The sequence below is a fragment of the Theobroma cacao genome, chromosome 2 (assembly GCF_053813885.1).
Source record: "Theobroma cacao isolate CCN51 chromosome 2, ASM5381388v1, whole genome shotgun sequence".
NCBI classification, from domain to species: Eukaryota; Viridiplantae; Streptophyta; class Magnoliopsida; order Malvales; family Malvaceae; genus Theobroma; species Theobroma cacao.
Genome location: NC_142640.1, coordinates 11,897,461 through 11,920,496, shown reverse-complemented (window position 1 = coordinate 11,920,496; position 23,036 = coordinate 11,897,461). Strand labels below are relative to the sequence as shown.

At 32.2% G+C, this 23,036-nt stretch overlaps 2 protein-coding genes across 3 annotated transcripts; both read left to right on the top strand.

Moving 5' to 3' along the window:
* Positions 1–2,954: 2,954 nt before the first annotated feature.
* On the top strand, positions 2,955–6,691 carry GLK2 (GOLDEN2-like 2). 2 transcript variants are annotated; one of them, XM_088803822.1, is made up of 6 exons: positions 2,955–3,784; positions 4,088–4,264; positions 4,902–5,249; positions 5,420–5,476; positions 5,618–5,737; positions 6,226–6,691. In XM_088803822.1, exons 1-6 carry the CDS (start codon positions 3,320–3,322, stop codon positions 6,373–6,375), a joined length of 1,317 nt encoding a protein of 438 aa, XP_088659948.1. In that variant the 5' UTR covers positions 2,955–3,319; the 3' UTR covers positions 6,376–6,691. The 2 variants fall into 2 exon arrangements, with proteins under 2 accessions (XP_088659948.1, XP_007043688.3); XM_007043626.3 differs by having other exon boundaries at positions 2,960–3,784; positions 4,124–4,264.
* Positions 6,692–11,915: 5,224 nt separating this feature from the next.
* On the top strand, positions 11,916–12,907 carry LOC18608768 (uncharacterized). Its single transcript, XM_007043625.3, has one exon. It carries the CDS (start codon positions 11,938–11,940, stop codon positions 12,667–12,669), a length of 732 nt encoding a protein of 243 aa, XP_007043687.3. The 5' UTR covers positions 11,916–11,937; the 3' UTR covers positions 12,670–12,907.
* Positions 12,908–23,036: the final 10,129 nt, after the last annotated feature.

Genomic DNA, 23,036 nt, shown 5'->3' with positions numbered 1-23,036 from the left:
ATTCTCTAATGGGTTCTTTTTTTAAATGGGCCTTATGCATAACGTGTTTTTCACAATAGATCTCCTCATAATTTTAACTGTTTTTAGCCAAGAGAATTAAAATTTGAATTAAATTACCCTTAATGAAATCAACACATTTATTTGGCTCTGCATTTCAACCCGAAATCTATTAACGGGTCAAGTATGTTTAGATTTGCGCCTCAAACTGACTCATATTTTTTGAGCTTACCTCACCAGACTATTCATCTCTGGAGTATTCTTTACCAGAAAGAAAAACGTTTAAGCATTTTGAGTATTTTGAAGTAGTTTTTGATACACGAAAAAAATATGTGAGCGTTTTGAGCATTTTTAAGCATTTTAGAGTGATTTTTGATATATGAAGAAAAATTTTTGAATATTTTGAGCATTCATGTTCATTAATTATGTTGTTAAATGAAATATGGTGTATCGTTTGAAGTTGTTGATCTTGTTAAATGAAATTCAGTAGTTTTGGTGATTTTTGAAAATTACGTGACTAGTTTTTAGGTATTGTGTGACTGATTTTGGATATTGCATGACTGACTTTGGGCATTACGTGACTAATTTTTGATAAGGCATTGCGTGACTAGTTTCTAATAAGACATTGCGTGACTAGTTTATAGGCATTGCGTGATTGACTTTGGACATTGCGTGACTAGTTTTTGATAAGGCATTGCATGACTAGTTTCTAATAAGACATTACGTGACTAGTTGATAGGCATTGCGTGACTAGTTTTTGATAAGGTATTGCGTAACTAGTTTCTGATAAGGCATTGCGTAACTAGTTGATAGGCATTGCGTGACTTGTTAGTGAGGCATTGCGTGACTTGTTAGTGAAGCATTGCGTGACTTGTTAGTGAAGCATTACGTGACTTATTAGTAAGGCATTGCGTGACTTGTTAGTAAGGCATTACGTGACTAGTTAGTAAGGCATTGTGTGACTTAGGCATTGCTTAAAAATCAGTCACGCAATGTCTAAAAACTAGTCACGTAATGCCTAAAACCAATCACGTAATGCCTAAAAATTAATCACACAGTGATTAAGTCGTGCAATACCTAAAAACCAGTAAACTCAATTTTAGAGTTTTATGAATAAACCGATAAACTCAAGGACCTAAAACATATACTTTTTTTTTTTTGCTAAGCCATGAAATTGTGCATTTCATAAAAGATAGGTTACAAAACTTTATAACCCTCCAAAGTAAGAGAAAATATATCCTTATCGGGAGGCCTTACTCACTCCTCTTATACAAAAACAAAATATACCCTCTTTACAAAATATTTTTTGAACAATTTCAACTCAAAAGCTCATAAAAAAAATCAAAATCCTTAGCAAACATACTTAACAATCATCTCAATCCCAAACATAACAAAACCGTGAACCACCATAAAACCCATCAAACATACTTTAGCTGTTCTTTCTCCCTGAGCAAAATCGCTGCCTGCAAAAAGCAAAATCGCTATTCATCGCCCTTAAGAACCCCAAGATCCACCATCCAAAAAAATAAAACAAAATAAGAAAGAGCTTGATGTCATCTCTGCGAATTGGATGGTGAAATAAACATATTTGAGCAAAGAAAGAAATCAAGATTTAATTTTGAAAGTTTTATCTTGATGGCGAGAGAGACAAAACTAAAACCATTTTAATTTGTCTGAAATTATTTCAAGAGTATTATTGTCAAGTCATGTCAAAAATTGACCAAAAATAGTTAAAATTATAAAAAATGATATTTTTAAATTGGGCTTATGAGCAAGGTTATTTCTCACAATTTTTTCTTCTCCAATCATAGCTCTAATAATAATTTATTAACATTTTCAAGTAGAAATGTATTCAACATCAAAACCAATACAAAAATAAATCACACAAAAGAGATAATACTGAACATGATTCGGCTTGTATTGCCTACATCCGCGAACGAGAGAGAAAAATACTCTATAAACACGAAGCTTTCAAAGTGTAAAAACATCCAAAAATAAACACTAGATCCAAGTCCGAAACAAATCAAATTCCATACTCTCTAGTGTTTAAACTTATGAAATATCCTTTATCCCATATATATAACATTGTGTGGTGTTTCCTCACTCTTCCTCACAACCCTACAACTCCGTGAAACCCTCACAAAAAATTTATCTCTCACATGAAAATCACATAGAAATTACATCTTTCATAATTTTGAAAGTATCAACTATCAAATCTAATTTTTTAAATAAATTATTAATAAAATAAAAATGGAAGAGAATCAAACTTACTTTGTGGTTTGAATTGCATAACAGGTTACCTTGATCAAATTTATCTTGGGAATCATATATCTAACTTTGTGGTTTGAATTGCATGACTTTTTTCACAGGTTACCTTGATCAAAATTGGCCCCGGTAATTATGTATCTAATATGTGTGAGACATAAGGAAGGCAAATGCTAGAAAGAGATGTGAAAAATTCTTCTATTCAATCTATTTGAGTGAAAAATAAAGAACACAAAAAGAAGAAAATGGCCTCTACTTCACAACAAGTACCTATACTTCTCAGCAACATAACTGCTTGATTGATGACAATTAAAACTTTATATATATACTAAATCTGCCTTTTGAACAAATGAGAAAGTCATCAATTGGTTCCCCCACATGAGTGATGAACCCCATCGGCCATCACTTTCTTTTTCAAATTTTCACTGTGCAACAGATATACATGGGCTGATATATCTCAATCCAATTCCACTGTTACATCAATTTCTCTCTTTACTCTCTCTTTCTCTCTTCTCTTATAAATGAATTTAAATAACAGCTTACGAGCACGCGTTTCAAAATTTTGCAAAAACCTTTCACAAAGAAAAAGGCCATCCACAAATTTAAAGAAACACAGCAAAAATAAAAGAAAAGAAATTTGTCTACCAAGTCCATACAAAACAGTAACATAAAAACAAACAAATCCCAGAGATCTCAACCCAAGTTGTGGTCTAGATCCAACCTTTCCACACTCCACTTTCACTCTAAACAAATAGCGACGACAAACCCCCACCAGCTCATTATACATCGAGTGTCCCCTTCTCTCCATCTCTGTTTAAGTCACCGGAAAAAAAAATCCACACTAACACAAAAAATCCCATTTTCTACCAACACTTTTTGAGCAAAACTCAGCCTGTATCAATTTTCATGCTATAGTATATATCTGCATAGAGGATATATATATATATATATATATATATAGAGAGAGAGAGAGAGAGAGCGTACGTACTTTTTTTAATTTGGTTTTAATTCTTTGCAGTTTCGTTAATTTTTGAGGGGAAAAAAAGTGACTGAATTGATGCTAGCTGTGTCACCTTTGAGGAACACAACTAACGATGAGAACAAAGGAGAGATGGAGAGTTTCACTATTAGCTCGGAAGAGTTCCCTGACTTCGCTGATGGGAATTTACTTGAGAGTATTGATTTTGACGATCTTTTTGTTAGCATCAACGAGGGTGATATGTTGCCCGACTTGGAGATGGACCCAGAAATTATCGCTGAACTACCCACCAATGGAAGTGAGGAATCAGAGATGAACACCTCAATAGATAAAACTGATGAGGATAATAATCAAAGGAAAGAGGAGGAAGATAAGGTTTCGGGTTCAGGTTCAGGGTTAGGCTCGAGCTCAAGCAAAGGCGAGGAGATTGTTAGCAAAAGAGAGGAACCTACAGCAGTTAAAACACCTACCAAAGATGCTGATAAGGGAAGAAAATCATCACTACAAGCAAAGAATAACAATCAAGGGAAGCGAAAAGTGAAGGTAATTACAAAATTTAAACTAGATACTAATTAGGTTTTCGTTGTTACTAAGGTTTTTCTTTTTTTTTTAATACCAATTGCACGAGTCTCTCTCTCTCTCTCTCATCAATTATGGACCATTCACAGACTTCCAGTAGCACAAAGATATCACGGGAATAATGGGAGTATGTGAATTATCCATGAGAGAGAGGCCCTTTGAAAAGCTAATTGGTTTTTTTTTCTCCTTTTTTTCCATGAGATCTAGATAGGATAAGTCTTTGGGTTATTTTGTCTCGTTGATTTATTCGAACTTGGAATATAATAGGGTATTGAAGTAGTGGGTTTCTTGAATTGTGTGAAGGTGGATTGGACGCCAGAGCTGCACAGGAGGTTCGTGCAAGCAGTGGAGCAGCTCGGGGTGGATAAGGCGGTGCCTTCTAGAATATTAGAGCTTATGGGAATCGATTGTCTCACTCGCCATAACATTGCCAGCCACCTTCAAGTACATAACCATTTGACTTCTAATATGCCTCATTTCCCTTACTTCTTCTTCCTTTTCTTATTATCTACGCTTACGGTTACAGACTGTTGAAGCTGCCACATCTATTTCTCTCCGTTTTTCTTTTAATTAACTTTGTTGGAAAAGAGTTTTCTTGATAAGAGAGAAAAGTCGTCGGACCGATGCTTCTAAAGTAATTTCATCAAGAAAAAAAAAACAACTTTGATTTTTTTCCGATCTGCTCACAGAAGGATATAAATAATTTTTTTTTTTGTTTAATTTTCTGCATAATCTGTTTCGATATCCATTTCATTGATTATAAATTTAAGAAAAATATATTATGTAATACTATTGGAAGGATTATTAATGTAAAACTTTCAAAGAGCAAAACATGTTTGTAGGCATGCATATGTTGAGAAGAACAAAATTTTAACTCTATGAGCAGATATTGTAGGTAAATAAGAATTTATTTATTATACAAAATCTAGAATCTCAAATTTGTATAACTTGGACAAGAACTTAGAAATTAAATTGAAACTTCAAATGCATTCTGTTTTACCATATATTTTCTTGATAAATAAATTTATGACAAACGGAGGGAGAGTGGTCTGAAGATGAATGACTATGGTTTGTTGTGCAGAAATATAGATCTCATCGGAAGCATTTGCTAGCTCGTGAGGCGGAAGCGGCAAGCTGGACTCACAGGAGGCAAATGTACGGGGCTGCCACCCCGGCTGGAGGAGGCAAGAGAGACATGAATCCTTGGCTTGCACCTACAATGGGTTTTCCGCCTATGTCACCCATGCACCACCACCACCACTTTAGACCTTTGCATGTATGGGGTCATCCCACTGTGGATCAATCCCTAATGCACTTATGGCCTAAACATCTAGCTCATACACCATCCCCGTCCCCGCCGCCACCGCCTACTTGGGGCCCTCATCCTCCACCAGCAGACCCCTCGTATTGGCACCATCACGACCAACGTGTAAGCCCGGGTCACCCTATTCCCGCTTGCACCTCAAAATGAAGATCTTACTAAAATATACTTTAATAAGAGTATACATGCTATATAAAAGTTTAATGAGGTCCTTAATTAATTTCTTTTTACCTATCCTGATTCCTGCTGAAAGTGGCATTTTCCTTCTCCTATTGCAGGTACCAAATGGACTAACCCCAGGAACACCTTGCTTTCCACAGCCGCTGGCACCAACGGTAACTAATCACTTTCTACTCTTTTGGAGGTTTATTACCTGTTTGTATCTCGACTGTATTTAGATTCATGTAAATGTTATGTTGGCATCATGAAATTATATGAAGCTTTTTGAGCTTAGTGATATGATTTCGTCCATGCAGAGATTCGCCGCACCACCGGTCCCTGGCATTCCTCCCCATCACCCCATGTACAAAGCAGACCCCGGCATTGGCGTCCCGGCCGGACAATCAGGTCCCCACCCGCTCATTGACTTCCACCCGGTTAGTAGGTTCCACTTTACTTTCAAGTACACCTCTGCTTTAATGAAGAAAATAGGTACTAGTACGAACAAATTAAATATTTTACAACAATTTCTTTTTTATTTTTTTTTTTGAAAAGCAATTTCTTTTTTATTATTAATGATTGGTTCCAGTCACGTTACTAAAATTTTAGTTATTAGTTGAATAAAAATAACGCAAATCATGATTTTTCTTAATTCATATAAGTTCAAATATTCTTTTAATTATTTTATGAAAGTAACCTACAGAAATAGCTAGCAGAAGCTGAGCAAAAAAAGAAAGCTAGCAGAAATTGTTTATGCATAATAATTAGCTGTAAATTGAGTGGTAACTTTCTTATCTATACAAACATGCATGTCATCTTATTTCGTTTTGGTTAGATTTGTTTATAATAATATGAGTAGTGGTAAAACCTTTGATAAAATTAACTTAATGGTGATAATAATGTTATATAATGTGGTGTGAAACAGTCGAAAGAGAGCATAGATGCAGCTATAGAAGACGTTTTATCAAAACCATGGCTGCCACTTCCTCTTGGACTGAAGCCGCCATCTACCGATAGTGTTTTGGGAGAGTTGCAACGCCAAGGAGTCCCCAAAGTACCACCCTCTTGTGCTTGATCTCCGATCCTTACTAGAAACATCCCTCCGAAGGCGCGGCTGTCTCTAATGGTGATTTCAAGACTGTGGAAATCCCTTAATTCGACGATATTACCCACGTTAGGAATCTAATGGTTCATGTAGAAATCTAATCTTCTGAGATTTTTTCTCTCTCTTTTTTTTTAATTTTATTATCAATCTTTAGTAGAACTTGGTTGTTCTTGTTCCCTTGCAAGGACAGCCCTATTTATTACTCTTGCCGATCCATGTCTGATAATAAAGCCAATTTTGTAATGGTTTTATGAATGAGATTATAATAAGCAACTTATTATCAAGAGACCTCAATAGTACGAAGCTTAATTAGAACATAGCTATTGTGTTACAGTCTATACCAATCTCTATGAGGTATGGTCTGTTTTGACTCACTAGTCTCACAGTTTTGTCCTACAAAAAAAATTTTATAATTTAAAGTATTGTAAACCCTTGTATGCCTAATATCACTTTAGTATATAGTTAATATGATATTCATAGTTCCCTTTTCTAGGATTATGACATTCACTCTTACTCTTCGTTGGGAGTTTTGTTTTTTTTTTTTTTTTGCTAATGTGAAATTCATGGCTAACATCCACCTTTACTCTTAGCTAAAAGTTTCTCTACGATGTGGGATTTTATGACTCTACCTGCTAAAAGCATTATCTTGACTATATGATATTCACGTCCACGCAAGGACCATGACACATTACATGGCTTTTCATAAAGCATAGAAAACCTAGTAATAGGCATTGCATGGTTTCCTTCTAGTCACTGATTTGCGATTGAAGTGGAAAGAAACACTTGCAAATTAAATTTGTATAGGAAGATATCGTCACCAAGATTGTTGGGAGCATTCTAAATTAATTTCTAACCACTAATGTAACATCAACTTAATTAGCTTTACTGCATAAGCACATGCCTTTATCTAAATTAGTCGTACTAGTCGTCTTTTTTGAAAGGACACTTGATTAGTAGACATCCCTCCAACTCTCTTGAATGTGAAGCTATTTTTATTATAAAATTTTTAAAGTTTATTTTTAGGTTAAATTTTACTGTTAATTTTACTTCATAAAATTATAAAAATATTTTTAAGGTGAACAAATGAATTAACTTTGAATTACAAATATTTTGATAATTTTATTAGTTAAAACTAACAGTTCAACCTTTTGTAGGAACAGAAATGATCCACAATGTGTTAATTGGAAAAACCATTTTCATAAGATTCTAATTAATTAAGGAAAAAAATTACAAAGTGTCATAAGAAAAGTTAAAATCACAAGAATTATAGGTGAAGTTTATCCTATGAAAATGAGATTTTAAATTAGTTGGCATGAACTTTTTAAGAGACTTGATAAACATTCAACATTTCAAGATTAGACATTAAAGCTTATAATCATGCTGACTTTGTATCTACCAAATTTTGCTAATGAGTAAGGATACTTAATCAAAGCGTAATTTATTGTATTTTCTTTTACATATCCGTTTTCCAATATACATCACATCACATTTCTTTTCTCTTTCTCTCTCTTTATTTATCTATCATTTCTATGTATGTAATATGTAAGATGTGTGGATGTTCCTTACATATGTAGCTATATGCACTGATTCGATGCATTAATGATAAAACAAGACAAAATTGATGTATCAATTTGATGCATTTAGTGAGGTTTTTACCTTTTCTATATAGTATGATTTTATATATATGGTCTATTATTCATCAATTTAGACTAAACATTAGTGGACAACGCATAACTTAATAATGACAATTCATTAATTTGAAATGAATCTTTTATTTAATTATCAATGGTCCGTTCAAACACATTATTTAATTTATTTAAGATGAAAGTCCTTGTATTTAGGATTAAGAAGCACCCTTGCAAATTGTGGTTCTCATCAAAGTACGGGCAGATGATTCTAACGAGAAAGAAAAACTACAGACAAAAGTCAGTGAGTGCAGAGACTTAATAGGACCACATTGTCAATCAGGGGGCTCTGATTGGCTACGGGTGGGCCTACTTTTATGATCGTAGTTGTTGTGGCACGAATTTCTAGGAGTTGTCATTAAGAAAAAACTGAACAAAATTGGAATATTTTTTATTAAGAAAGGAACGCTACCTTTTCTGTATTATTTAATTCCTTTTTCTTCCGGCAAAGCTGAAAATGTGATTGTCAAGTGAGAATCATTTATAGCCACAAGATTAAGTGAGAAAAGGTTAGGGGCCCACCTATGCAAGGAAGTACTGTAAAATCCAACGTTTGAAGCCATCAAGATGACGACGTGGCAGACCCTTCCTCTAACATTATTTATTTATTTATTCATCGTTTTGAAGTAACAGGAGAAAATCAACATCGAAGAATAAGAAAAATGGATCATTGTTTCTGGAAATAGAAACGCTCGTTTATTTTAAGTAGGAAAATACAATTACCACTTTACCCTTAGTATTAGATTTTCTTCTTTCCCGCTGCCCATGACCACTGCCGATCGATAGCCCCTGTTGCCAAAATCCAACCGCTCGATGATTATTGATCAACTGAGCTATTATAGACGGCTCCTCTCTACTCTCTCTCTCTCTCTCTCTCCTAAAGCCTACAAATTTTAAACAGAATCTAATTTAGAAATATAAAGATAAAATAGGAATTATGATTTCCTTCTTCATAAATAAAAAAGTTTCTATTTCCTTGTTAATTAGTAAATATTTCTTACCATGGTAGAAAACAACAAAAATTTCGTCCATTACCCTTACTTGTAGTTTTCCCCCAAAGAGAAGGAAAAAAAAAAACAAAAAACTCTAAAAAGTAGTTTCTCAAAGTATAATAGATGGCAAATAATTAAATCCTGTTAATGCAATAATCAATTATTTCGAGCTTGCTATCTTGTTTTCTATTCTCCATTCTCTCATTATGAATTGGTAATCATGGATGGATCTACCTTTAGACAAGTAGTATCCACATGACACCATTTATTTATATTAATTATGTTAGACTTTTATGTAGTTAATGATGTTCATGAACCCATTAATTTTTTTACAATTTTGTAGAGGGTGAGGTTAAAGATTTCAAATTAAAGTTAATTTATCAAAAAGTAATTTATATACTAATATTTAAATATTATATGGAAAGACAAAAAAAATTTCTTTTTATAATGTAAGATTTTACTGAAAAAAAGATAAACTTAAATTACCCTCTCTCTTCAAAAATTTAAGTCCTACTTTGAATATGAAACCACTCAAAAAAATTCCTAACTTCGTCTTGTCAGTAATGCATGGATAATTGGATATGGTTTATCTTTTCTCTCTTAACTATTTTCAAAAGTTTTATTTTATTATGTATTCAAATTTGTTTCTAACTTTTAATTCATTTATTGACACAAAAATAAGAGACAATCATCTCTTGTCCAAAAGTTTATGCCTAAAAATATTCAAACCTTTTAACTTTTTCTTTCAGAAAGTAGATTATTAGGAATTTAACCTTTTCTTTTTCAATGCTCCTTGTGCATTTTTTTTTTTAACAAAAATCCAACTATGGTTTTCTTTAATCCTTTAGTGGGTTAATATTTCTGTTACATTTAATACATTGAAGAACACTATGGTTAATGTAATTAAAAAATGTGCGATGTTTTTATTAGTAAGATTTAATTGAGATTTTATTTATTGTTTTGATAAAATCCATCCTAAACTTCTAGTGTTGAAATGTTGATCACCCAACCCACCCTTTGCGAGGAGCTTGAGATCATAAAATGCCCCGTTGTCGTACTTGGGTCCTCGAGGATCCATTCAGACATTGGGCTGGGCTTGGCAAGCAGTTAGCAATTGAATGTTTCCTACTTATTAGGCCCAACATCTTTAAAAAAGTGAGCTTAGGGACTTTCAAACAAGCCTGTAATTTCCCCTAATAAGCCCACTTGCAAAACTGGATGCCTCATTATTGTGCCCGAAAGCCAATTTGTTTACTCATTTATACTTTTAGTTTGAGGGTACAAATTACACAGCTAACTTGCTAAACTCAATCATCATCTTGTAACCAAAATTTAACATCTAAGTAAAAAGGGTGGACCTTTTTTCAGTCTACCTCATTCTGGATGTAGAAGATTGTTCATTAATGTCGAACTACTTTACTATTTATAACTGCAAAATATATCCTGATTTTTTATATTAAATTTGGTAGTCCATCTCTTGAAATATAGATGTAAGAAATAATTTAAAATTCTAAAAAATTAATGTAAATTACTTGGGAAATAATAAAAATTAACAATGAATTTTAGTAGTTGGGTACTTGAGTTCAATTATGAAGAGTATGGTAAGTTTTAATTGAAACTCCAAACAAAGTTGATTAGTATTATATTATTAAATGAGCCTACTAAATTGGAATATACATGAGCCCTCAGTGTCATATTTTTTCTTTTAATTCTTTTTTAAAAGAAAGTCAAAATGTTCACACACCAGAAAAAGAGGTCAAAAGTAGGAAATATTAGCGAGTTATAGGACTTCAATTTCAAGCCTCCCCGCGCATCACGCCAGCAAAACATCTATATTCCTTCAAGATTACTTAAAGAAAGTAATGACTAGAGTGTACCAAGCATGCATATAATATATATATATATATACGTATGTGTCTTTTTCTTCATAAAATCTTACTTAACCTGGTCAATGCCGAGAGTAAATTTAGCTTGATCTTGAAGCTAAACGCTTTTGGTTTGCAGTGCAAATATGTGATTGATGGACTTAAAGGGAACTGCGAGAAAATGGAGAAACATTCAGGCATGAAAAAGGAAGATTAGTCTGTCTGCCATTGGTGGTCCAGGAGCTAATTAACCAAGAGCATGTGCAATCCAAAATGACATATATAGATGTCGGCTAAGTTAGGCATTCACTGGAATTCAAGCAACATGCGTCTCCGTTGCTCTTCAATGCGTTAGCCGATTCAAAGAAATGTCAATGTCCATCTCAACAACAACGTTTGAGGTAATCAAACGCAATGATTTCCCTTGATCAACTACAATAGAAAAACATCCTACGCCATTGCTCAGTATATATATATTCCACGAGAGCAAAATGAAAGTTTAGCATATATATGGATGGCATCATTCCTTGGATTAATTATCACAAGCTAAGCCAAAAGAGCATGCCGATGTCAAAGCAATGATTCTCGCCTTAACTGATCATAAAAAGAAGAGAGGAGATTTCAGTTTTCAACTTCTTTTCTTGTAGATCGATATAGTGTACACCTAACTAACTTAACTGACATACATATAGGACCCATTTTCATTCCCCACCGTTTAAGGAAAGCAAAAGAGAGGAGCCTGATCATTCAGCTGGTAGAAAAAGGAAATTAAAATAACCTCCTTTTTGACTGAGATCAATGAAGATTTTAGGTGTCTCGCATGTTAGACATATTCATGGAATGCACATGCTGCATGCCCTACATGTCATCATTTTCTTCCCTTTCCTCAATCGGCGCATAATTGCCCGGTCATCAAGAGAGCAACAAAGCCCTATAAAAAGAACTTTATAACTAGTGGAGCTTGCCATCAACTTACACTACTATTTTCCCATGGCTTCCTTTGCAAAGCGCTTTACTTTTTTCTTCCTTCTAATGCTATCCTCCTATGTCCAGATTCAAGCTAGGGAGAGCAAGTTCTTTAGCAAGATCTTCCATCTTGGGGCCAGAATTTCTCCTGATGAGGTACCTACACCGACGCCAGCACCAGCACCAGCACCAGAACCGGCTAACTCTGAGAGTCAAGATCCTTATTATGGCCTTTATGGTCAGGGCTCTGGTATGTTCCCTCCTGCAAAAGATCCTGTCAGCACTACCCACACTCCCACCACTGCTACCACTTTCGAAAATGATCTTCTCGCTGAAGAACTTGAAGATGAAAAATTTGAGACGGGCTATGAGAAAAACAGCTACAACAACAATGGCTACACCACCAGAAACTACAACTACAACAACGGCTACACCACCAGCAATCACAACAACAATGGCTACACCACCAGCAACTACAACAACAATGGCTACTCAAGTAGCTATAAGACTAATGGCTACGCCAGCAACTACAACAACAATGGGTATGAGACTGAGAGACAAGGAATGAGCGACACCAGATCTGTGGAAGGTGGCAAGTACTATTATGACGTGGAAAATGTGAATTATTATCCTGAAGGATATGAGTCAGGTAAAGAAACTTCTAAAAATGAAGGTTACTATGGAAATACAGAGAACTCCAATGAGTTCAACTCCATGGGAGAGTTCCAGGAGAGCCAAGAAGAGTATGTGCCCTGATGTTGTTCAGGAATGAAATACACACTACAGTGGATACATTTAAAGACCCGGAAGACTAAGTTATGGGAATCTTTCATGTTTTATTTTCTAATCTCACTTGTTTTTGCACAATTTTTAAGCTTTGCAAATCAAAAAGGATTGAAGACTATACCGTTTCACATTGGACTTGATTGTATACATTTAAGGGTAGCTATTGTTCTCTTGATTCAAATCAGCAAAATCAATTGGGTTTGCACAATTATTAATCATGCGCTGAATTTAATATTCTGCAAAACCCTTATATACAATTGATCAAAAGATAGTAAACAAGAGAAAACTATACCAGTGCTATTAAAGCAGCAACTCATCTTTTTTCATGTGAAGTAACATGTATACAAGCAGTAATTACACAATCACTGGATAGATCCAATATAAAGCTACACCAAACCTATACATGATGGTATTTGAACTTGGCAACACTAAGACAAGACCTCATCAGAGGTAGATTTTAGTCGGTCACAAATTCATGATATATATGATCTATTCAATTCCTATTGAACGTCATTAACCCTAAGCAATATGTTAAAGCTTGCTTTGATTTCAGGTGTACAAACGGCGGCTGGGAAGGTACATGCTCAAAAACCGAATTAAATAAGTCCAAAAATGACTCAGAAATTTTAAAAGAATAAAAGTCCAATAAACTTCCGCGTGCCATCCATCTAATTATCAATGATTTACATTTTGTCAGTAAAGTTTTCATGATGATTTAACTACAGCTCTTTTTCTGTTAAAGCGTGAGTTACAATTTATATTCTTTTTTTTCTGCTTTGATTAATTTGGTAATTCCTAGGTGTAATAACTAATTGGAAAAATACCCATTCTACGCGACGGGTTTGTAAATTTTATGAACAATTGATGTTAAAAGTTTAGTATAAAAAATTTAAATTAGTAGAATCAAGAATTGTTTATTAATGTTAATAATTTTTAGTATTATAATTGTTATAAATTGTTTAAAGAAAAAGAAATAAAATGATGTATTTGTTATGATGCAAATGTAAAAAGATAGATTATGCTACGGTAAAAATGATATACAGTAATGGATAAATAGTTCAACAGGCTTTGTTATGATAAAAATAATACCCAGTAATGTATAAATAATTAAATAAATTGTGTTAATTATATATAGTTTAAAAGGCAAGAATAAAAAAGATGAATGTTTATTGCAAAATTGGTGGAAATTTTGTTATCAACTTTAAAAAAAGAAAAAAGTATTCTAAAAAAAGATAGTTTTCTAAGCAAAAAAGTTTTTGAACTTTCATTTATTTTCCTGTTTTAGTCTTTGGAAGTTGGATGTGATTAATTGGATAACATATCAAAACATACAATCTAAATAATTAAATCTTTAAAACCAAATAAAAATAATAAACAGTCATAAGTTGAAAAAAAGAAACATCCCTTTCCTCATTTATGGTAAAAAAACAAAAACCTGTAATATTGTTACATAATGAGTTTACAACATTTTCAACTTTGACATAAACCTAACTTTTTCCGCATATACCTTAAAATAATGCCAATCCTTCCAAACACAAACTGTCTTTTTCTTGTTTTTGATGAACTTACAAAACTCAGGGATTGTTTCAATAGAATTTTGCTGCTTTTTCTTAGTTACAAACCTCTAAGACCAAATATTGATATAAATTAAAGCTTACTGGTGAATAGTCTTGCTCCTTTAGGGACAAAATGAGATTCAAATGGCTTCAAGAAATTTCGTTAAAAAAAAAATTAACAATTCCAATATGAAGCACATTCCACAAGGCCAATTGTGCCCAAAAACTTAATTCTCATCGTTGGAGCAAAACCCTCAATGTGATCTTTCTCTTTTTGCAAAACACTTGGAGATACAAAGAAAGGGAAATAGTAGTTCTTGACTTTCGTTTTCTTGATTTCCACGTCAAAGAATGTGTGCAATTTAACATCACAAATGAGTTAAAAGAAAGGTAAAGAAAAAAAAACCAAGGAATGGCATCCGTGGCCATTTTTTCCCTTGTAATTAATTAACACTTGCTATTTACTAATTAAACTGCAATGAGTATAAATATTATGACTTAATCTCCCAATTGAAATTGCCCTTGACCTCAGAATATAATAGCTAGAAATGTCATTGCACTCAATCATTTCACTGTTGACAGCAACCTACAAAGCCAAAATGTATGATATAATCATAAGATACTCAGATCCCAATAAAGTAGTATAACAATCACAAAGGAATTGTATCATTGCAACAAAATATATCTCAGAGTACCATTCCCTGAAATTCTCATCCTTAGTAAAGGAGAGACCCAAACTAGTCTCCTCCATTTCCTTCTTTTTTCCTCCTAGAATATGAACAACACATCATTTGCAAGATTAGAAATGAACATACTTTTATGCATGCATTAACAATGGATTTTAACAAACTTGAGCAAAAAAAAAAAAATTACCACCGGTAGACTTTTTCTGCTCTCATCCAGCCATAAACTTCAAGTATAGATAAAATAAAACATAATTTAGAACAATTAGAAACACATTCTAGGCTTTGCGGTTCTTGAGAACTATCTTCCAATTTGCCAAGGTGTTTAGCCCATAGAGACATCCGATAACCATAAACCTATGTCCAACAATACTGGTGTAACTAATAAATCTAAATAGGAATTTAGGCAAACATTAAATATATTTTATACCCTAGAGATACTATTCTCCATGCTCTATAAACCAAAAAAGTATAAACCAAAAAAATAGAAGTAGTATACATAAATGACTGTCTGGCACTTTTTTGAGCATTTAAAAGTGAGTACAGACAGAATCTCAAACCTAGCGATTCGGGAGGGTTTTCTTTCCATTCGTGGTTTACTCTAAACTCTTTTCATCAAGTTGTTTTTAGGATTTGAGATCTACTAAGTGGTGATCAAACAATTAGAAACATTAAATACAAAATTGGAATAAACAACTCATATTCCAGTGATCATAAGCTAAAGAGAGAAAAAAAAAATTCAAACTACATGTTGAGTTCAATTGCAATCCTAAATAAATAAATTTAGTTCGTAACTACAACTAAAAACACAATCCAAAAAAAATTAACCATCAATATAAGTCAAAGAAAGTGAAAGAAGAACAAAAGTAGAGAGAGAAACTAAGCATTATCAGATTTTGAATCCTTAATCTTCCTTGTTTTTCCTTACTTTCTTATTTGCTTGATGGCTACTTTTTTCTCCAAAAAACCTTCTTTAAATGTCCTCTTATATTGCTCTCAAAAGTCCCTTTTAAATATCCCTCAAAAACCTAATTTTATAAAAAAAAATAAAAAAACTAAATGCTAGGTTTGTCGGGTTAACACCACGACCACTGTCCTTGGGCACTGCAATGCCTTAGCCTTGGGTGGAAGTATGGTGTATTGATTCTTCACAGCACCGTGGCTCTCCTCTATTAAAGCCATGATGTTGTCCTCTCTGGTCAATGTATAGTGCTTTTCACATCATGGAGCCGCGACCCTAACCTCTTTAAGGCCGTGACGTTGGCTCCTTTGAGCAGATTCTATTGTAGTTCATCCTATTGTGATGCAATTTTCTCCTTGCTCTGATATGAACTAGGTGAAGTGGTAAACATGAAAGTTGTAGCTCTATCTCTTAACTTTCCAATGGTTTAAGAACCATGTTAATTGGACTTCTGTAATGAGAGTTATGCTCAAAATATTGTAGTATGTACAAAAAAACACTAGCCATGCTTGTACGGTTCATTACCAATTGAGGTCTTTTCATTTAAGAACCTTTAAGAGCAATGGACTAAATCAGTAATAACTAAACTAAAAGCAATTTATCATAAAATTAAACTAAAACAGCTCAAATTAAAATAACTCAACATGATCTCAGCTAATTAAGAAAAATAACCAAAAACACCTAATTTTAAACATTAATCTCAAGAACTTAGATAATTTAATACTCAAAATGTGACAAAATAACTCTATGTAATAGAGTTATCACACAACAACTTTCCTACTTTCATGCGAACAAATAATAGCAAGAATAATTTGTAGATACTAAATCACAAAAACATACAAATAGATGTATTAATACAACAAACAATCGACTAAAACTCTATCAAAAAAATTTGTATATAACGAACAAAATAATAACACAATAGAAAATAGAACTATAATTACCCAAACAAAGCAAGAGATATAAATACTTTAAACTCACACGTCAACCGATATATCCAACTACAGATGCTTGAAGAATTAAGGAAGATAGCTTAAGAATTGTTAATAATAATCTTAACCAACTGCAAGGATAAAACAAAACATAAGGATCGAATAACACATATTTCAACATGTTTACAACAAATGCAACAATAAAACAATCCATTGAAATATAAAAAAACTAACTTACAGTTAAGTTTCAAATGTAAACATTTCATATGAAACATTTTAGTCACGAAAACTCATATAATAAAAGACGATACAATTATTTGAATAATTATCCAAAAGTTCATCGTTGCTATAAGTAAATTCATCATAAAACTATATCAGAAACTTGGCAAAAGAACAGTAAACGTATCAAGTAGCCTATAATGAGAAAACAATCAAAATAAGAACTAGTAATATTTAATACAATAAACTAATGCAAACTTGCAAATAGTACATTCATAAAAAAAGAACTTACCTGCACGTAACATCTGCATAAATAATATTAACTTTTCAAATCAAAAAGCTAAAATATTATATTAGCTATCCACTACAACAAAACATCCAGAAGTCAAACAACATATGTAGAATAAACCCACCTGTAACATTCAAACTAAAAAATCAAATTAAAAAAACAAACTATCATATTAACTATTCATTACATCAAAACATGTAGAAGTTAAATAATACAAACAGAACAAACCCACATGCACCATTCAAACTAAAAAAAATCAAGATATTATATTAACTTTTCAATAACTATAACAATGAGACAAAACAATAAATTTAAAAAAAATAGTGGAATTGTTGAAAAAAAGCAAAACAACATGAACACACATCTACCATTTAAACTAAAAAACCAAAAGAAAAAAATTTGTACCCCTAAAAACGAAATCAACAAAACCTAAAAAAAATACAACAAGAACAATCCAACAAACTAACTACAAAATTAACAAAATAAAGAACAATGAGTAACAATGATAAGAACAAAAAAACAACCTAGCAAACCAATCAATAAACAAAATCAACAACACAAAATAAAAAAAAAATGACTAAAGAGTATTGGAGAAGCTTAAAGAACTAGCACTTTATACTACCACCATAAGAACAATTGAAATAACAGAATATTGGCCCACAAAAGAAAAGAATTGGGTAATACGGTTAGTCACACCACTATACCCATCAGAAATAAAGGAACAAGCTCGTGAATGTAAACAAACTTAAACAATCAATTCTTATTTTTCAAAACAATGTAGTTTTGAGGCACAAAACTAAACCCTAAAACCATCGATTCTACAACCCTTTTTTATCACAAACCTTAGCAATCGACCCATTCTCGACAAAGATCCATCCTTCACCTGTTCATCTCCTTCCTTTCCCCCTTCTCCGTTTCATTTCCCTCCATAAAAAAAAAAATTGATCATCTTTAAACCCATCCAAAAACCAAAACTTCTCATACCAACATTTCTACAAAAACCAAGCAGTAATCTCTCGTTCCCAGGACTTTAAAAACAATGTAAAAATGCACCAACAAAAGCCATCTGTTTAGTCCCAAAGCTCCAAAAATAAAATAAGAATCCATCAATGAAAAACAAAAAACCAAAAGAAAATCTAAACCATAATAAATCATAGAAAACAAAAAGATAAAACACCAAAAGAAAACCTAAATGGCAACAAACCCCAGACCTCTAGGAAAAAAACGACAAACCAAAGAAAACCAAATGACATAGCAAGAACGACCCTGTTTCGACCACCACACACATAGACACCATTAAAACGATACCATTCCACGAACAAAAACAAAACTTTGAACGTCATCTTTTTCATGCAATGAAGGGGAAAAAAACAACTATGTCAAAACGACATCATTCCACCACTTGACACAAAAAAAAAAACCCCACAATGCCCCAAAAATGACTTTGTTTAAACATACAGAGAGGAAAGAAATAAAGAAGGGAAAAACCACATCCCCCAATTGAACGACACTTGGCGTTCAATTGCAGTCTTAATCACCTGATTGAAACAATACATCTAGGATATGCAACATGACTAACTTTAAGAACTAATTGATGTTAATAGGTTACATTCATATAAGCTATTGTTTATAAGTGAAACAAGTCACGATAGAGATTTTTTGAATCTTCTTAATTTTGTTTTGCTAAGTTACCATGATTAGGTAGCTTTTTATAGTCTTTTATTAGTAATGAATCCATTACAAAGCTTTTCAAGAAAAAAATTTGTTCTATTAAGCTTAGGAAAGAGAACTTCAAATCTAATTATATTTTCTTCGTGTATAAAATATTTAATTGATTTGTTGAACAATAATGAGAAAGTGAGAGAAAAGTCATAAAAAAACCCAAAAAGCTTATATCTTTTTTTCTTTAATTAAACAAACAAAAAATAAAATGATTATAAAAAAAGTTCTTATTATTTTTACAAAAATCTAACTATACATTTAACATCGTTACCCCTTTTAAGAATAAAAGTAAAACACAAAGTTTTATATAAGAAAAAAAATAATCTTAGGGTGTTATGTGAGAATATGCCATGCCATAAGGGGTCTATGTGAAATTTACCCTCTAAAAAATAATTGATGTTTTAATTATATGTAATTAAAAATTTCATAATATTAACATGTAAACTATTCAATACCATTAAAATTACAAAAAAATATTTTTAAATTGAAGTTACTCAATGCACTTAGAATTTTTATCTACAAATTAAATAAATTGAACTTACATATCCGTTTAGCACTTGACATCTGTCTTTGGTATCTTAACATTTTTGGAGGGTATTTTCAATTTTCACTTATTTTTTTTCCTTTTCTTCCTCACCTCGTTCTTTTCGCCCATGCTTGCCTTCTCCTGCTTCAACAAGTGGAAGCTAAATCCTAAGTGAAAATTTTTTTCCCATCCAGAACTTTGTCTTCTTCCTTTCTCTTTGTCTCTTCTTTCACACTTAAAGACCCTCCACTTAGACACTTTCTTCCTTTTTAGAAAACCCAAAACCCCCTTTCTCATTCACACTAGTTTTCTTTCTTTTTTGTTTTTATTTTTTTTTAATTGACCATTACTAATTTTTGAATTTTTTTTTGCAAGTTTGGCTGGTGTTCGTTATCTTCCAACATTAGAAGACCATGGGAAAGTGCACTAGGTGAGTGAACAAATGGGTGACATCGTTTTACTTTTTCTCATTATTATTATTGTCTATTCGTGCTCTTGATATGAGATTAACATGTAGATATGGAGTGTTAGGAAATTTTTACATTGAATTATTTTTCCTCATTTGAGTTTTTTCTCTATGCTTTTGCATTCTTTTTTATTTGTTTCGATTAAATTTGTGCTTTTGTTTATTTTAAAATTAGATTTAACATATTGATAATTTATTTAGTGATTATTATCATTATTTAAAGATTTATTTTATATATGTGTATATTTAAGTAGATTTTCTTTTATCTTGACTTTACATGTATTAGTTATAGAAAATGGAACTATGAAGACAGAAATGAAATAGAAATGTTGTTTATAAAGTAAATTTTGAAGATTTGATTCTTTTATAATTTCATTTAGTTTGCGTTCTTATCTTTCCCAAAATATCAAATTGCTTTTGGTGTATGATGATCCTTGAGAAAAGTGATGATAGAGTACATGTAATTTTGTTGAACTTTTTTCCGAAATCAGCTACTCTTGCTCTTTGGGTTTTCTCCTTTCAAAATAAATTAGCATGATATATGAATCTATGTACTACTTTGCTTTTTGGTATTTATTGTTGACTGTTATATTACGATCAAAAGTTTTCTTGCTAGCAGATCTATGGGCAAAGTTCAAGTATGCTTGCAACTTTATGAAAAAAAAGCTATTGAAGGAGAATTTGTATCTCCATATATACAAGTTTGTTACTTGCTCAGTTAGCACATTACATTGTTGCATGAAATTTTAAATGTTTTATGTAAACTCAAACTAAATAATGGCATTTATTTTGCTATTTGATATAGGTTGCAGGGGATTGTTTCATTAATGCTGAGCAGTTAACCATTGTTGCAGTAAGTTTTTGTTGTTTCATATGCTTTTAAAATAATATATGTATTGATTGGTAAATCATAAGAATTGTCCAATTTTAATTCAAAGACACATATTTGATACAAAGGAAAACTCACTAGCAAAAATAGATGATTGTGATATCTTTTTTAAGCTTATATATCTTACTTAAATGACTTATAGGCACTTTGTAAATGGTAAGATATTATTGCTTGTGCAAAAGATGAAAGTACTGCTTACGTATTGCCAAACAAAACATGTCAAACCCTATTCTATAAAATAATTACGACGTCATTTACATGCTCAATAGAATATTTGCATGTTTAGGAAGTTCGAGGAATCGTTAAAAGATGATATTATCCCTAATGGTACCATTAAGTCGATTAAGCCTCGAACCAGTTCAAATAGGAATTTTGAGGTGAAATTAAGAGTTTCACAGTTCAGGGATGACTCAAAATGGTAATTCGGAGTTCGATGATCAATTTGGAGTCAAACCGAAATTTTCACTATCTAGGGGCAAAATGGTCATTTGTCACCTGGGGACAAACTAAGAATTTTTAAAAAAGATTTTTTTTGGAGTATAATTTGAGGGTTTGGCAGTGAAAAAGTTTAATTCCGGTGATTTTTGGAGTGTAGGGGCAAAATCGTAATTTTTCCACTCGCGAACAAAATTTGAGATTTTGAGAGAATTTAGATCACATTTGACAAATTGGAGAATGGTATGAGTATAAGGGATGAAAAATATGTCTATAGGTAATTTTTCAGTTTTTGGGGCAAAAATATAATTTTGCCACCTCGGAGGCAAAACGGTAATTTTGCACCCCCAGAGCATTTTTCCAGCACAAGGTCTTCATCCATCATCATTTTTGACCCTTGAATAATGTGTAATGGAGAGAGAAAGCTTAATAGTTAGGAAATGACACATGGACCAATAATAAGGTGACATGTGTCAAATTTATATTCATTAATTATTTAACTTTAAAATAAATATAAAAATCAGCCAATTTTCTTTCACATGGCCAGCCAAACAAAGAAAAAGGAAGAACAAAAGGAGGAAAGGAAAAAACAAAAACTTAGATGGGAAAATTGAAGAAAAAGTGTGGGATTTCAAGAAATCAAGCAATCAAAGGTAAAATTTCTTGATTTTGACTTGTGATCTACCTTTCCCATGCTTTTCTCCTTATTTTTCATGGTTAGATTTCATGTTTTCATGATGAATTCATGGCTGCCCAAATAGGTATGGAGAGAGAATGAAGTTAGATTAATTTGATTTTAAGTTATGCTAGTGTTTTTAGTTAGTTTAGCATATTTAGAAACAAAATAACAAGAAAAGAATTCATTTTCCTCCATTACCATTATTGGCCGAATTTTCTAGGGGAATATTGGCTGCTGATCTTGATGTTTATTTGAGAAATTATGATGAATAATGATGAATTATGAGCCTAGAAAAATAATGAGAATTTTCGGAGCAAAAATATAAATTTTTACCCACTAGGGGTATTTTCGTAATTTGCTACCAGGACTGATAATTTGCATCACACTGAGGAACATTAAGTCAAATTGGGTGCATTTGAGGTATAGAAACTGAAAAAAAAATTAATTTGGAGTTTAAACGGACGCGTATATCGATTTATCGTGTAAAAGATCGAAATAGGCTAACATCTTGTTTAGGCAAAATTTAGACATTTTGCACTTTATATCATGCATTAGTAGTATAAATTAGTTTATTTTGGTTTAATACCAAAGTAGTAAACCTCTTAATTTTGCAATTTGTCAAGGTGGCGAATCCTCTAGCAAGGGCAAAAAAATCGCACCCGAGGAGTAATAGTTGGAGTGCCCGAATTTAATTTTCGAAAACTATGAGTAACTTATTATCGTCTTAATTATCTAGAGTAGTTTTATACAATTGTGTGATTTTATGAAAAATGGGTTTAAATGGTAAATTGCTATGTTTTAAGAGAAATTGTGATTTTATAAAATGATTTTATAAATTTTCTGAAAAATCGAATACTGGTTTTGAAAATAGAGTATTTGGAGACTGTCTGCTTGTGTTGTAAGTTTATGGTTTTAAATTGAATGGCTTATGACAATAAATGAGCATGAATGGCTAAACTGATTTTGGTGTTAGAATTATT

Bases quoted from the DNA above. Each gene is read 5' to 3' on its own strand.
- GLK2 (XM_088803822.1), top strand. From the start codon at position 3,320: ATGCTAGCTGTGTCACCTTTGAGGAACACAACTAACGATGAGAACAAA. The intron at 3,785-4,087 runs GTAATTACAAAA...GGAATATAATAG, and splicing joins AAGGGAAGCGAAAAGTGAAG to GGTATTGAAGTAGTGGGTTT. The intron at 4,265-4,901 runs GTACATAACCAT...TTTGTTGTGCAG, and splicing joins ACATTGCCAGCCACCTTCAA to AAATATAGATCTCATCGGAA.
- LOC18608768 (XM_007043625.3), top strand. From the start codon at position 11,938: ATGGCTTCCTTTGCAAAGCGCTTTACTTTTTTCTTCCTTCTAATGCTA.